At 40.4% G+C, this 17,629-nt stretch overlaps 1 protein-coding gene across 1 annotated transcript in view; it reads right to left on the minus strand.

Annotated features, from left to right (window-relative positions):
* GLI3 (GLI family zinc finger 3) overlaps positions 1-17,392 on the minus strand; it is a 274,283-nt gene extending 256,891 nt beyond the window's left edge. The window contains 2 exon segments of the mRNA XM_037837138.1: positions 3,686-3,850; positions 17,087-17,392. Of these exon segments, the coding sequence (XP_037693066.1) occupies positions 3,686-3,809 (124 nt within the window). The 5' untranslated portion in view covers positions 3,810-3,850; positions 17,087-17,392.
* Between the last annotated feature and the right edge of the window lie 237 nt (positions 17,393-17,629).

The raw sequence follows: 17,629 nt of genomic DNA on the forward strand, positions 1-17,629 counted from the left end.
ATTATTAAGACATTTTAGGTATTTAGTATTAGCATATTAACCAACTTGCACATTCTTATGACACCTAGAATCTGAGTATATTTTGATTGTGCAAGACACTTTCTAAGATGCCAAAAGCAATCACTTATATCCTTTTGCACTTTAAAAATACTGAGAAAACTAAACGTCAAGTCCTTTGCATTCAAGTTTAATAAATAACACTAAACCTTAAAAATCAAACTATGGGCACATGAAACACACATCTTAGTATCCGGGTAAAGACTACCAAAGGCATTACGTTTGATATGGGTTCTTCAGTGTGAAAAAAAGTCAAATTTGGCTTGTCTTTTTCCCATACAAAAATGTAGAATACCGCTTTGCACTTGTATTATTTTAAATTCCAGTGTTAAGTGGCAAATACTTATTTAACATGCTGTTCAAGGTTTTTGAGCCATACATTTTGATTGTGTGTATGTGTGTTTAAACAAAACTCGGTCTGAAAGTTATCCTAGGAACAGACACTCAGCTGAGAAAAGTAAGAAAACAGATCTGTAAGGACATGCAAAGGAATGTGCGTGGTTTGGCTTGGAAGGCTCACAATCAAGGACAAATTGCAGCACATAATGGCCTGGAAAAGTTAATTAAGTCAACTAACACGAGTGCCAATAGCAACTTTTTTGTTCGTTTGTTTGATTTTAATCGTGATATTGTGGACCGGAGAGAAAATTACATACATTTGGTTCTTGATGCTGGACTCATTTTTAATTGTTCAGTGACAAATCCCTGAATTTCAGGGCTATATAAAGTAAGAGTAAGAAGCCCCTGAAAACAGTAGCTATCAGTAAGAGCCTATTACAGGAAAACCCATGACTCTTTTTTTCTTTTTGGTGAATAACCTCAGTGTAGGGATCCAAGCACTTCCGAAATGTCTGCAGAGAAAACGAGATAAGATCGAAAGCGAGACAGACTGACAGGCCTTGGCAACAGCAGCCACCAGCCAGCACACACACAGCCTCAACCTTCAAAAGATGCAACAAACAGATCTGTAAACCCCAAACAGAATCCCAAACCAAACCCCATGCATTAACTAGACTACTGAACACTGCTAAATGCTGAAAGGAAATGCATCACCTGAAGGGAGCTTGCAGAACAAAGAAAAAGCTCTGCAGTTCTCCCACTTCCAATCCTCTTAGTCAGCATGACCCTGAACCCTTGGTAAACTATGGGATACTCTGTAAAAAGATGATTACAATTATTATTAGCATTGCTTATATTATGCAATCATGAAGAAAAAAGTTCACTTACCTTTGTTTTACTTTTTCCTGTGTTTAAATTTGTGTGCTTTTTTATCCCCTGGAATTTTCTAATAGGACTGCAATCCAATGTTTTAAAACTAACACTTCCATCTTTCTTTTAATGGGTCAGGTCTTTATGTGGTCTCAAAATTTAAAAAAAAAAAATAAATCTCTTGGAGGAAACAGACACACTGGAAAAAAAATGGTCAGCAGTCCCAGGATTTCTAGGACAGCTCAACTCAGGCAAGTGCCTTGCAAGCTTGACCAAAAATGAAGGCAGGCCGCAAAACAGGACAGATCTGATCCACATTTAAGAAAGGACATGTAAGGCACAGGCCAGTGGAAGGAGGCAGTGGAATCTTGTTCAGGAAACAGATCTGCAATTATTTCAAAGTATAGGACTAACTTTTGTGAATCATCATGCACCTTCTCTGGCTAGTTTCTCTAGTAGCTTCCAGGTTGCCACTCTGAATAGGCTTATGAGGGCAACCTGTGGTCAGAGTGGTTCAGGAGAAACAGGTAGCACCAGGGAACCCCAAGTGTGTGTCCTGGTGTGGGGGTTGCAGAAGCAGCAGCGTCTTCAAAAGATCAGAACACTGTTTATTACTCTGCTCTAATTCATGAAAAGGACAGTTGCCCACGGAGGCTCCACAGAGCATAGTATCATCTTCTACCAGCTTGTTCTCACCTGTTCTCTCTCTCTCTCTCTCTCTCTCTCTCTCTCTCTCTCTCTCTCTCTGTCTCTCTCTCTCTCACACACACACACACACACTATAAAAACAACCAAAAGTCAATGTCTCATGAAGCATAACATGCAGAAAGTGCTTATTCCTACAAAATGACTCTAACAGCTACCCAAATAACCAAAACTGCATGTACTGATTGACGCTATTTCTGAAATAATTGCTTAGCCTAATTTTTTAAAAATTTCCGAGAAGAAAAATAAGGGTGACTTTTTTTAAAGGAGAAAATATGCCTTCTATTTTCACATTGGAAGAGTAACACACATATTCTTGGTCAAGTAAAACAAGCTCCAGTCCTGAGTGTAAATGCCACAAATGAAAGGGAAAATATAGACATATCTTCCTTATATGTAAAGTCAAGTCATTATTTTAACTGATAAAGGAAAGAACTCTGGGACATAAATATATCTCCTTAAGTATCCATTTAAACTGGACTCATCAGCAAGTAGGTTTCACAGCCAACCCCCTCTTTCTCCAGTACAGCCAGCTAAAAACACTCCTTAAATTAGGCACAAGAGTGCAGATGAGATGCACATCCTCCATAGATGTGGATGGGCACAGGAGAACGGGCTCCAGGCTCCTCAGACGTGCCAGACCAAGTCAATGCCACATTTAGGACAGGAAGGTGCAGGCTTTTTTAAACTGAATATTTGCCCTTATTCTAAACTGTAGTCTTAGGTCCTGAGCTGCAGTTAACTTCCAAAGCAGATTCTGATTACCCAATTGTATACTTTAAAAAATTGTAAATCAACCTAGTAAAATCTTTCTTAGAATAAATAAAACATAAGCCCATGGGGAACAAGGCAGCAGGTAGCTCATTCAAATCAGTGTCCAGGCAAAGGGAGAACAGGCCAGGTTCCTAGGGTCCAATGGAAAAGTGGAGTGAAATTACAGGGAGGCCAGGAGTGGCTATGAAATCTGCAAGAAGCAAGCACACTAATAGGAAAGCGGGAAAAGGAAGTGAAGGTTACCAGTAACTTATTCTGCCTGTTTTTACCAGAGGGGACTCTGGCATTTATTTTCAGTACTCCAAGCTTGAACCGAAATGCCTCACAACACTTTGCTTAAAATTTAAAAACCCAGCCTATACAAAGAGTGGCTCTATGTTATCTATGAATACACTTCAGCAAGTTAAGCTTTTATAAACGAGCAACACTGAAACCTGTGGATCAGATAATAGAGTCACCCCCAGGTTCAACCACTGACAAATTTAGAATCCTTTAGTGTGGACTACTTAAAACTGGTTCTGGGGCCCTGAGGGTGGGAGTGATTTGGAGGGATGGGTTCATGACACTAATTTTGACAATGCAACTTTTATGTCTTTTGCAATAACTAATTATTCCAACTAGTGTAGATTTTCCATGGTGAAATGCAAAGCATTTTGAACTCCTGCCAGGACTAATCAAGATGATTTCCCAAATGCCAAAACAGGAACTTCCTATAATAAATAGCCTATCACATTTACATCTCAAATTAGAAAATCTGGAAGAAAATGTGTAGGTTGAGTGCCAAAACACAGATTACTAAAGCCAGCCGGACCCGCCCTTGCCCCACTCTCCACCCCCATTAGCTTTCTTTAGCCTCTCGTAGAACAAAGTGGTCCAGGTGCAGACGCTCAATTCACAAGGAATGCAGGAACACAGAAATGACCTAGGCTTGGCTGCTCACCATTGGAAGTAGTGCTGGAAGCCACGGCTTTCTCACTGACATCTGTCCGAGGGGAGCATTTCATTACGGAATTCTCCACTTTTTTCTTCTCAGTGGTCGTGGAACTGTGGGACTGGGCTTCCATGTCGTCTTCGCATTACTTCAGCTCACGTCTCCCAATAACGCCTAAATAAAGCAACAACACCATCAACTTCAAATAACGTGGGGAAAAACACACTCTTCCTCAAGAACCCACTTCACTTGTCACTTGAAGAGGAGCCTAGAGCCTTGGCAAGTCATAATCTGGAAGTCTGAAAGTTTTCTTAACAAGCCAGCCAAATTCTGTTGACACACAGAAAATGAAAAGAATAGAGTAAAGTATCCAAAATGTAGGACTTTTCCCAAATGCCTTCATGGCACCTGTCATTAAATGGTCTAGAATCTCAATTTTCAACTGCATCTATAGAAATCCATGTGTCGCATAACTCTTTTAAGCCACATATCTAAATATCTCTTCAGATGGCTGATTTTCTAGGAAGGGATTTTAGGACAACTTCCCAAACCAGGGGAAGGTTTTTAATGAGATGTTTAAAGGAATATTCAAGCTCTACTCAAAGTTCAGAATCAGAAGATAATTCAAGTAGAAGCAGGATGTCATTTTTGCTTCCCTCACGAAAATATCTGATCTGCAATATACTCCTTAGTCCTAATTCACTCAGGTTTTGTAATCCAAACCTCTTAAACTTTCTTAAAACATGAAAACCTCAGTTCACTTAAGTAACATTTTTTAAAAACAAACAAAGGTGACAGAACAACATGTTCTCAAACCCACAAGGAAAAGTCAAAATATTGCCAGTAGCAAAACGTGGGATCACTTAGGAAATATTCAAATTCTGCTCCAGGCAGGCTCAGTTAGTCTGTCTTTCACCAGCTTCATTCAAGCGAAAATCTTCCTAACTCATCATTCACCAATTTTCACTCTATTTGGCTCATGTTCTTTTTTGCACTCAAGATCTACATTTACAGAGAATACAAGAAAAGATAAAAAGCATCCTCTCAGGCATGTTTTCTACAAACCATCTAGATTGCAGCATTTAAGGCTGGGCTTTTCTTGAGTCTAGTTATCTGCTTATTTACTAATTAAACAATTAGTAAAATGAAATAAGCAATTGCTTAACTGACTAAAAGAGTTAAAATACCGGATGAAATGTTTCTAGTCATCCTTAACTAAAACTTGCAAGGAAACTGCAAATGCTTTCTTTGTTGTACAATAAATTCCCTTTGATCTAGAATTCAAGTAGCCAGAAAGCTTCAGAACCAGAGGGCACATGGCTTGGAAGCACCAGCTCTTCCACTAACGTCCTATTGTTTCTCTTTGATTATCAAGTGTCATTCATTGTAAAACACACAAGTTATTTAAGAACAGCTTTTCTAGAAGAAAAAAAGAAAAAAGAAGCACCACGTTAAATTTACATATCAATTGTAAGATCCACTCCAAATTCAGAAACATTCCTTACAGAGCACAGACAAAGGACAGCACTGAACAAGCAGCATTACTTCCTTAAGCAGGGCTGCCATGGGGCAGCTTCATGGGGCAGCTTCATCATGCCAGCTTCATCAGCAGCTACTGAATGACGCCCCCTGAAGGTGTTCAGTGCATCGCCTCCAGCAAACCTGCTGAGCTGCACTTTTCTCATCTATTAAATGACAAGACTTTGGACAGTGGGACTTGGCCTTTTGGGAGTAGGGCACAGTCATCTTTAAGAAAGTAATAAAAGTTACAGATGCTCTGCCCTGAAAAATTACTCTTGCGCACAGATGTGTTCATTTAATTTCTAAGGGATCATAGACTCTCCAACCTTTTCCATGAATCCAGACAATGAACCCTTGAAGGAGAAAACGTCTTCAGTCCCTTCTAGCTCCAACAATCTGAGAATAAATTCTTAATTATTTTGAACATCCTCCAAAAAAGCTTGACTCAAATATTACCTTTAAAGTATGCCAAGAGAACGATCCAATCCAATCAATATCCCTGTTTCTCAAAGAGTGGTACACAGACCACCTGCTTCAATGTTGCTACAGTGCTTCCTAAAAACGCAGTTAGCTGACTTCCACCTTGGGTGGAATGCATTACTTTCACTTAGGGAGGCACCCAGGAACCTTAATTTTCACAAGCACTAGTGATCATCAGGCTCACTAAAGCTTGAGAAAAACTGTTCAATATGTTCATTTTTGTTCACTACTTTATACCAGCACCTACAACAGCAAGTGCTCATTTAAATAGTGGCTGACTGGATGAACCAATGAATTGCATCCCTATTACTGAATTCCAACAACCTGCATGAACCTACCACCCCCCCACCCCACCTCCAGACTATAAGCTCCCTGAGGACAAGACCTGTGTCTGTCTTCCCAGCACCTGATACATACAATGTATGTGTGTCTTGAATTTCAATCACCATTGGTGTAGCTACATATATTTCAGGGTTTCTTAGAAAACTGGCAATATATATTTAAAAAACTGAAACTTTAACAAGAATGTTTAATTAATCAAAACACTCCATTACTAACCATTTTGGATAAATAACCACTGACTAGACTATAATTGCTTCTTTCAAATCACACCCACCTGGTTTTATTGGCTGAATTTGGGTAGAATGTCTACAGAGTTAAAACTGCACAAAGAAACAAGCAAATGAACCTGAAAAAACACGAAGGGATGGGATTCTTGGTAAGAGCTAAGTCCCTCCCTTGAGTAGAGAGTATTAATTAACAATAATCAGGAGACAAGTCACCAAGTTGACAAACTTGGTTTTTGTGTAGTTGTTGGTTTTTCCCCCCAAGCAAAAGACTTCATTTTAACAAAGCAATAAAACCCTCCAAATACTCATCAAGGTAGAGAAAATCTCATGTGAGAAGAGGTAAAGCCCCAGGCATTGATTGAAAATGCACTAATTAAGAATCTTACAGAATGCTAATTCCTACCCCCTCATTTGAAACGGGTTTTTTAAAAAGAGGCCTTGGTCACTCAAAAACCTACCCCCTTTTTCTATTTTGACAACTTATTTTGGGATCTCATTAGTTAATAACTAATTATTTTAAAGTGTGGTTTATGCTTGGAATGGGGCTATAAAAATGGCAGTTTGCCAAAAAAGACAGCTGCTTCCTGTATATTCCTATAAATGATATCAGCTTATTGTACTGATAAAAACACAACTTTGTCCCTGTCAGTTGCAAAGAAGAAAGTATTGACATTCTAGACTCTCACATCTCATCAAATCTGTGCACACAGAGATAGTGAGCAGAAAAGAGGGTCTGCTTTCTGAGGTGGTTTTTTCTAAGTCTAGTAACCAGAGTTTGGAAACTCAGTCTTAAGCTGCTACTTTAAAGCATTAGATCTAGGAGGGACTGGTAAAAATTCTTGATGAAATCCTGAAACATCATGAGGCAATAGCTCCATAATAATCCTTTTAAACCTGGAATTTCTTAAATAACAAATTGTAACTTATTTAGGAGATAAGTATCAAGGAATAGTTATACGTACTGCTTCACTTTAAAGGCTTTTCTCCCAGGAAAACGGATGTTTTTTTCAAGGTGAATGAAAAGGGACTGACCCCCTACTCCCACCCCCTTATATAGTTTCCTTTGCTTACAACTCCACACGTTTCTCCTTCAACCCCTGTCACCACTGAAACATTACATACAAGATTTGCTGGCATGCCCCTTGACTTTTTATGCTTAGGAGAAAAGAAAAAGTTTGTAGCTGATGACTGACTCCCAGCAGCTTGAATATATGGGGGAAAAAATGCAATCAAGGAAAACTGCTCTAACAGTATACGTCTCCCAAAACTTGAAGTTCCACAGGTAAATGGAGGGATAAACATTCCTTCCTGAAAGCAAACAATCAGGGCTTTTTCCCATTCAACTATCCCTGAACCTTCTGTAATTTCTGAGGCCTTAACTCAGGGCACAATTAATTCCAGACCCCATTTAAAATCTAATCCCTCTCCTACTAGCAACCTACCTGCAGATGAGTCTTTTCTTTCTAAATTATAAATTTGAACTTGCATCACTCTCCTGCAAAACAAGACATTTAACTCTTCCTGTAACACCGACCAGGGGATGCAGCAGTCAGCGTCTCTCAGCTTGAAAATCAACCAAAGAAAAACTGCAACACTGACTTAAATTCAAGAATTCTGATGGGGACCTACATTTTTAAACAGCACTTTTATACAAAAAGCCTTAAGCCTCCCTATCTTTCCATCACTTAGAGCCTCAATGGAGGGGGGGGGGGAAGCAGAAACCATAATCTTTACAAAGCAGAGTTCTCATTTATTATAATAATTGTTTTTTTAGGCTATGTGGTTATGGCCAATTTTGCCTCAACTCCCTCTCATTCCGCTTTCACGTCGGGTTGCCTTCACGTTATTGTTTCCTCGGACGGTTCCAATTCTATGTTTTTTCGCACCTTTAACCACTTTTCTCGGCGCCCCCAATCCCCAGCTTGCCGGTCCCCGGTCTCTGCGTCTTAATTCCGTGCTCGATTTCGCTCTCAGATGTGGCAGTTGCAGCCAATTCATTAGCAAGTGCTCTGCATCCCCGCGCAGCGCCGTCTGGACCCGCGCTGTCGCCGCATCCATCATCATTACATCAGCGCTGGGGAAGTCCACGCTGATTGCTCCCGGCACCCGGCGCGCCCCAATCAGTGTGCAAGCAAACATAGCATGCTTAATTTTTCAGAAAGGGCTCTGGGTATTTGGGGGCCGAGAGGGGGGTGCTTCCAGGCTCCGCTTTGATCCGTATTCCTGGAAGCTGCCTTTGGGGAAACAATGCATCTCAAACCGTGAAGCCGACAGGAAGTGAATGACCCAAGGGGAGCCCTCTGGGACCCTAAGAACCTGGCAGCCCCTCTCAGGCGGAAAGAAGCAGCCCTTATCAATTTTTATCCAATTGGTTACCCTGTTCTTTGGGAATATTCACGGGCATTAGAAAACTCTATCTACAGTTGGCCCAGCAGAATGTAGGGGAGACAGCTGTAGGTAGCAAATACTGCTATGCACAGATGTGTAGCAGCTGACTTCAACTTTCCAGGTACTTTGCAAATCCAACACCCGGCCTTGCACATGCTAATAAAACATCACTTTCACAGGGGAACACTGGAAAGTCTTTAGGAAACCAATCAGTATGTGCTTCATTTGTAAAACTTTTAATTCACTATTAACCTTGCTCCCAAAATGTTTTTTCTTCATTAGCTGCCATAGGTTCAGGTGTTGGGATCAGTTAGGGCACAGACACATGGCCTCAGGGAGGCCCTCAGTTGAGTTCCAAAGTTCAACCTTTAGCACTAGAGACTTTATGTGGTAAGTAGAAGGCATGAAGAAAATCGTCATTCTGGGAAAATTTGCAAAAATCCAGCCTTTCACCTTGCAGATCTCTGCAGCAGAACCTCTGAAGTACAAGGAAAACAGGATTCCTTTCTCACGTAAACACTTAATATTTTTCAAAGAAAACACCAGCGCTAAAGCCAACGTTAAAAATGACGTTTGAACTGTATAAAGTGGCTTTCTATCTAGGGTGAAATGAAGCAGCAGTTAGAAATGGATAATGCATCCTTTCTGAATGACAGACTACCTAATTTATTTCCCTAATCCAGTCGGCTTATTTTTAAGTTGCCTCGACTTGGGCAATAATTCTCTGTGATTTTTTTTCTCAATGCATTTAAAGATTTGAAACAAACGAAGTTAAAACCCTGATTAATGATGACCTGATCAGCTCGTGATAGTTGTTAAAACAGCTACTGGCACTGAGGAATCAAAAACCAAGAAGACATTCCAGTAGACAAAACCATGCTATTCACAGCACCACAATTTGGACCTGTGTGAAAAATTATTCTGTATAGCTTACAGAACTATTGTTCAAGTGTAATAAGGCTCTCCTCCAGAACAATCACAGTTATTTACACCTCCCTGTATATTCATACACTGAAAGATCTCCCTAATGTGCTAATGTTTTAAAAGTTCAGATCCCACTATCACAAGAAACCATCCTATGTAAGGATTTTGAAACAGAGTCCCTGGATCTCTGAAGAATGAGCTCATGCTTTATTACAAATAGATTAGCTGCTACTTCAAGAACCTACTCTTGGAGCAACTGTTTAGGTAAAGTTCCTATTAAATATTTACACTTTCTCATAGCTATTAACACTCAAAGGAAAATAAATTTGTTAGGAAGAGAAATTTACAAGATCAAGAAGCACAAACTTAGGCAGTTTAAAACATTTCACATAAGCATGCTAACTTACAGAAAACTTATAGGTTTATAATCTGTTCCTCATTTCCTTGTATTCAACCCATCTTTCTGAGCTTAAAATCAATTAGCTATGCATAACCTTTGCTACACACCAACAGTTCTCAAGATTTCTAAGGCTTTTTCTCTCTTCCCTGTCTGCGCCACCTTTCCTTTTGTGCAAGAAAAGCCCAGCTTCATAACTTCTTCATAAAACCTTCATGTATTTTTAATTATGTAACTTTTAAATGTATTATTGTTTTACCTTTATATATGTTTTTTTTCCTGAGAATCAGGAAAAAAAAACCTCAAGACTTAACTGCCAATGAGCAATCTGCTATCTGTCCAAGTTGTTAGATGTAGTCTTTGGCAGCCTAGAGGGTTCACCAATCTGCTGCCTTTTGTTTTGCAATCTTCCTTTCCTACATTTTTGATGCCCCTAAGTTTCAGATAAGCAGTATACAGGATAGACGTCACCAAAAGGAATTAATGTGACGGGAAATAATTGCCTCACTATGGATTAAGTGAGTTTGGTTTTAATAAATTAACTACACCTAAAATTTTAAGAAACCCATATATTTAACTTCAACTGGTGAAAAGCTTGTTTGACATGAAGCCATCACAGCTATTGGACTTAAATCACAAATGACATTTCTGTGGGCCAGTTTTACTTTTCTGCCACATGCATTTAAAAGAAAAGATCAGCTACTCTCACTTTCTCTGCTGCCAGAAGCACTTTATCAGAAGTAAAGGAGAGCATAAGATCTCTATTTAATACTTGTTACCATTTCTGAGTTTTGCAAAACTATAGAACATGAGTCCAGTGCACTTTGCCTCAGCTTACCAGAAGGCACGCTGCACTGTAGATGTCATTAAAGAATAAGCAATAATGTGAAGCAAACTGGCATCTTCCCTTTCTGCAGGTTTGCTGGATACAGCCAATCCTTCTCAGGCAGAAAATGAGATCTATGAGTCAGTTATCAGTCAGCAGATCAGCTAAACTCATGAAAACTGTATTTTCCTTAAATCCACACACATCACAAAAACATCACGACTGATCAAATGTGTCCCCTGTCTCATTTCACTAAGGTTTACAGGAATTAAAAGTTTTCATCACATTTTCAGGGGAAAAAAAAGCTAAATTTAAAAACTATTCTTACAGAACTTATATAACTTTTGGTTCCTAGAATCATGGTGCATCTTTGCAGTAAAGCTTAAGAAGTTAGAGTGGTCATGTTCTATCAGAAGCAATTTACTTCTAAACTATCACAGATATTAGGCCAACCTGTTGGGTGTTAAGATCAGCTATTGATACCCCAAAAGCAGTTAACGCATTTTTTGTGAAGTATTGTCCATCATACTCTATCCTTCTAGGTTTTAGCCTTTTGATTCTTGAATCTTAACTGCAATTTTAAAAGCAAATTTTTCTACAAATTTAAGGATTTTCATTTAAGACTTATTCAGTAAAAGATTGCCCCAACGTCCACTTATCCTATAAACTCTGCTTATTCATAGACAGAATTCTTCAGCGGTGTTATTTTGCTCCCCTTACCCCTCCTCCTCCCCCACAAAAAAAATCATAAAAGTTCCATGGTACCAAAACTGTCAATCAAAACTACTACAAACTACATACCCTCCCAATTAATCTCCTTTGTGTGGAAATTCATTTTAACATTCACAGTTCAAAACAGGAGACACTGTCCTGAGGAAACCTAACCTGACCTCATTTCTGAACACAATTTCAGGTTTCCATACACCTCAGTTCATTAAGGTTTCTTAACACTTTTAGCTGCTGGATGAGGTTTCTTTACAGGCAAACAACTTTCTTGAGACTGAATCACTCTTTTAAAAACAAGTCAGAATGAAATCAATAATATGGCTTAACTACTTCATTCCTTACTACAACTTGAGATTTATCCTTCATCTAAACTGTGTGTTTTCAGTCTCTCTTTATAGAAACCCATAGTTTGTCATGGAAAGCACTCTGGAGTTTTGTTTGAGAATGTTAGGCAATCTACAAAAAAGAGTCTATAGCTAAAGCTAAAAGAGGCCACAAGAAAATAAGCAAATAACATGCCACACTCCCTTCTGAAGTTATTTCAATAGAGATGTACACGAAATTAGACTTACTGGTCCATTATTTAATTAATTTAATTTCTGTGACATAAAAATTACACAAATACACAATCAAAGGCTTATGTTTAAAACACACTCCTATACCTCCCTATTCCCTGCCCCACCACCACCACCAAAAAAAAAGTAAAGGAAAAGAAAAGCCCCTGTAGCTATTTCAGGCCAGCAATCAGTCCAATTTACTACAGGTACAATTTATATGTACACTGCATGCCACAACAAAACCACAGTATGATGCCAATGTGGCTCTTAAGAAAGTTTTCCTAAATCTCTGGAAAGGAGCTTTAAAAGAAAGCAAGGATTACAGTCAGCTAGAAGGTAGGGAGGGGACTTACCTCAAACCCAGCCAAGCGGAAATCAGAGCAGTAATTCTACAAGTCGACAGAGTCCACTTTCAAAGCTCTAATGGTGTGAAGAAGTGCTGGGCAGCATGGCCTGAAGGCAGCACTAATACACTGGTGACTGATGACTGGGCTGGGGCAGACAATGAATTTGGGGCTTGAAAACTAACAGAAACCATGCAGTACTTTGACAAATGGGCTTTCACAACTTCATTCATTGAATAACCTTTAAGCACAAAATTGGCTGGGGTTCTCTTGGGAATTAGATGACATGTTGTTGGACAATGATGTAAGTATTTTCTTTTTTAATTATGACTCATGCAAAATCCAAAAGCATCGTCTATGCAGACACAACTATAGAGACTACAGATGCTGATGTGGAATTCAGCATAGCACTGCCTTTCAGGAGGGGGCTGAAATATTCCAATGCCACCTTATTAACTATGTAATAATGGCTTGTTCATTCAGTTTCTTCAGAAAGCCACAGAGTTTCTGAGACATTCTGTCAAGTTGAAATACACATACACAGAACAAAAAACACTTTCACGTTTAAAAAAAAAAAAAGAAACACTAAACATGGTAATGAGTAGCTAAGAAATTTGGCACTAAAATCTAGCACATTTAGAATTACAAATGGAAAAAGCTCAATATTTTAGGGGTTAGGCAAAGGAAAAGTGCCATAAAAAAATTGAGACACCATGTAAAGTTTGCAATCAATTGCACTTACAAACACATTTAGCATCCAATTTCTTACAAACCACTCACTCCCCTCTCTCTTTCCCGTGTAACCAGCCTTTCGATTTAAAAATAATATTTTTGGCGGTTTTTACAGAGAGAATGAAATATCCAAAGTGTCTCTAAATTAACAAGTACCACTTACTCCAGACAGCATTGCCCTTAGCAGCTCCTAAAAACTTAAGAAAAGGATCTTAAAACAGGAAGCTTCGTGAGCTCATAAAACTTGTTGGAGCCAGGAACACATAGCATATTTAATCTGCAAACTGTGAGAGTCTACAGTGATTTCAGCAAGATCTGAGGCATGCCCTCAAGGTTTGCTGGGATCTGGGATTAGGGGGTTGATAAGAGCCTCTACTGCCCATGGACATGTTTTTCTTCTGCAGTTAAACACAAATGCACAGAGACATTTGACTGCTGCTTGGTGTTACTGCTCGAGTTATATAAAAGCTTTGCAGCTCCTTTTGCTGTCAATATATCAAAGTTTAAAAAAAAAATCATCAAAGTGTGAAATTTCATTTAAAGTCCTCACCCGTCTACAGCTTTATTTCACAGGCCCATCAAATAAAAGTAAAGATGAAAAATACACTGCAAGTACTTGGAAAAGTTTGCAGCGGTATCCTTGCTCTGTTGTTGTTTATTCTGTCTCCCTTTATTTGCTTTGAAACTAGAACAAATCAATTCTCTTCTGGAAAAATAACAACAGGAACTGAAGGGCAACATCTTCTACTAGGCTTTAATAAAAAGAGAATCTTATTAGAGTGGAATCTTTTGTTTAACATATATATATATATATATATATATATATATATATATATATATATAGTCTTCTTCTAGAGCAATTTCAGCATTTTAATTGTCTCATGATACAAGTTAGCAGGAAATTTCTTGAATATTCCAAAACAAATCAAACCAACTACAGAATAGGAATGCCAGCAAAACTAAAAACCACCTTCAAAGAATTCTTTAGCTGGGGATTTACAACAATTGCATAAAGAAGAAAAGTCTGACTTTTAAGATAATCTACTATAGTCTAAAAGCATTAACATTCCACTACTAAGGTTTTTCTGAGGATTTCATGACTCACTGATTCACTTTTCCTTCAAGACTGGTTTTTCTTAGTACATTACTGTCTCCTTATAACTGAGTATATATAACAATGATCATTAAATTGTTTCCTTTCATAAGCTCCCAAACCCTATCCCCTCTACCCCTTCAAAGAAAAGTGGGGGGTGGGGAGATATCAGCAAGCAGGATAGCAGGATAGCTTACCTCTACATGGCTACACAGAGAGGAAGTCTGAAACCCTTGCAGCATGCAGGTAATTAAGGAAACTTAACTGGCCAAGAAACAAAGGAAAGTTCAACTTGTAGACTTGGGCAGCAAATTGATAAATTAACAATTCTTGCATTAAATAAGTAATGAAATAACTCAACAGAGTCATTTTTCATTAGTAGTGAATTTTCTCATTTCTGTCTGTGTCCTTTGCAAATTAGATATGCCATAAAAATGTGTTTATATCAGCAGCATTCAATCAAGGAATACAAACATGTCAAAGGAACAGAGAATTGGTAGGTAGCTGAGTTGGACCTACTAGCCTATTACCAATAAATAATACAGTCCATGTCTGTGCATGTGTGTAATTTCACTAGACACCTCTCACACTAGACTCCTTCACACATCTTAAAGCAAAGCTTCTCGGGGCTCACTTTAAGAATTATATACATTGGAAAGATCTCCCCTTAGGCAAGGAGTTTCTAATTAAATAGCTTTTAATATAAAATACACTCTCTTCTCTCTGTAAGTATGCTATCACAGCTAATTTAGATGTTATATCATGTTTGTTTTGGGTTTAATTATGTTCTAACTAACCAAAAGTGTTTGTGTTCCAGTTTGGGAAGACCAGCATTTCCTAACACAAATTTATTCTTTATATAATTCACACAGTTTACAGTGTTAAAACCAATCACCATTGCTTTAATATATCCCGACTGAAACAAGGCACTGCTTTAGAAAAATGAAGAGATTGAGGCTTTTCCAGTATTTTAAAACATAGCATTTTCCTCCTTCAAAATAATCTTGACACATGTAATTAAAAAACTGTCAGACTATTATTAATTTTTAATTTAAAACCTAAATGAAATAATTACAGAAATCAATCAATAAGGCACCTATTGGAATTACAGAACAATTACATAAATACTCAAAATTAATACTTTAGGCCAATTCTTGAAGATTTCAGTTTATAATATACTAAGACATCAAACAACACAAAAAGTTCAACATGGAGTGGATTAATAGTTCCTTCCTCAGATAGACTTACACTAGATCATTTTAGATGGCTTATGGCAGAGGCCCACCAGCAGCCATGCCCTACTCACTCAAGCTAGAACTCTTTCTAAGAGTTAATTTATCTCCACGAGGCACTATTTCAGGGATTTAAAAAACTACCTCATCCAAATTCTATATAAAATCACATTTGGGGGCAAAAGGCCTATTTATTGTGAATTTCCAGAAAAGTTCATATTGTGCTCTGGAAAGCCTAATTGGGAAAAAGACAGGAAAAGGAGGGCAGAAGGTGTTTTTAGAACTAAGAATACCGGTTGGGCTAATAGCAGTGCCCATGTATTTGCACAGTGGCAAGCCCTCCACACCTCTGACTAAAGGGTTCTTTTACTTGGAGATGCGGACAGTCCATCATTTCAAACTGAAGTGGCAGCTGGAAAATGTGCAACAGCTGGCAAAGAGCTGGGAGAAAATGTTTTACATAAATATATGTACATATAAACTGGCCGAGGGCCATAAACACTGTACCCAAGGCCAGAATCTATTCGAGACTCGACACCAGGGAGAAACTGGGGGCAGGCAGAGCAGGGCCCACACGGGGTCACCAAGGGAAGTCTGGTGTTCCGCCTCTCTTGGAGGGAGGCATCTCACTGAAGAAGGTGCAATCAGGGATATAAGCACAAAGTTCGAGAAAGGATAAAAGGCCGGGGTGTGGAGTGGAGCTTCAGCATCTGGCAATCTGCTTAAAAGTCGCTTCACCAACTCTCCACGTTCGGGGTAAATATTTACTCCCTCTCCACCTCCTCCCGCCCATTTTCCCGGTGCAACTCCAGAAAGTAACTGTCCCTTGCAGAGCGAGTCATTCCCCAACTCTGCTCTCCGTAAAAAGCGGCCTCTTAAATGAGTATTGCAGGGGCTAAGCTCCCCGCTCCCCGCACCTCACTCCCTGCAGGTTCTAACTCTATCCTTTCTTTTTTTTTTCTTTTTTTTTTTTTGTGCTGCCCCTGGAAAGGAAAATAGAAGAGAAATCCCAAATCATACACAGATGGTACAACTTTCACTTTTCCTCTATTAAGACCCAGACGCGCCTCGCTCCACCCGCTCACACATCGCACCCCCACCCTCGCAAGTTTAAGCCAAGGCTGGAGAAACCGCGCAGCGGCCGGTCCCGGTCGCACCCACCTCGCCGCCCGACTCCTTCCGCCCATCCGGAGGGCGGTGCGCGCCCGGCACCCGAGGGAGACAGTGTTAAGTGCAAAGGAAGAAGCCGGGAGCTTTGGGGTCTTATTTAATGATTTTTAACCCTTCTGGTGGAGAGTGGGAAGTGGAGGCGAGGGGCGCCGTCGCTGCTACAGCAAACTTCATCCCCCCCTGCGAGACGTGAAATTCTCCAATCCGTCTCCGGACGGCCGATGGCTCGCTCAGACACTTGGACCTTCAAGAAGGAAGGAGCGAATGAAAGACACGTTCCGCTGCCTGAAAGGTTTCTCTCCAAATCTGGGGGCCATTTGACAGCCATTTTCATTTCATCCCGCTTCCCTTCGTTGGGGACCCCCTCTCGGTCTGGAGGCCAAGGTGCGGCCGTAGGAGCCGGCTGCCGGGTGCAGGGCACGCTAAACAAAGAACTTCGGGCGGGACGTACCTGCGGCGGCGGCGGCTGTCAAGTCCCCGAACTTCCCATAGACCCGCGTCCGGGCGCGCGCGGGCGGCTCCGGGCTCCCCGCGGCCGCAGCGGTTCCAGCTACCGCGAGCAGCCGGGATCCGCGCGGGGCGTGCCCGCCGCGGGCATGGTGAGGCGCCGGCGGCTGCGGGGGGCGGGCGGGGAAGAGATGAGAAGCGAGTTGGAGCGGCGAGTGTGCGCGAGGGCGAGTGTGCAAGCGCGCCGGTGGTGCTTCCCCTGCCTGCTCCCTCCCGCTCGCACAGATCCGGCATCGGTTTCAGGGATCGTGTAATCCGATCCCTTCTGACTCACAGGCCCTGAGTGACACTTCTGATTTGGTTCGACCGCGGGAGGGGGAGGAAAGGGAAAGAAAGAAAGCCCTAACCGTAGTCCCCTTTTTGCATCCAATTGACTTTCTGCAAAAGGGTCCCATCCCTGGCCTGGAGCCCCCAGCTGGGTGGAGAGCCCCCACCCCGGGATCCCGCACTGTCTGCGCTACTTACAGGGTGGAAAAGTTGTCCCTTT

Source organism: Choloepus didactylus, chromosome 5 (assembly GCF_015220235.1).
Source record: "Choloepus didactylus isolate mChoDid1 chromosome 5, mChoDid1.pri, whole genome shotgun sequence".
Lineage (NCBI taxonomy): Eukaryota > Metazoa > Chordata > Mammalia > Pilosa > Megalonychidae > Choloepus > Choloepus didactylus.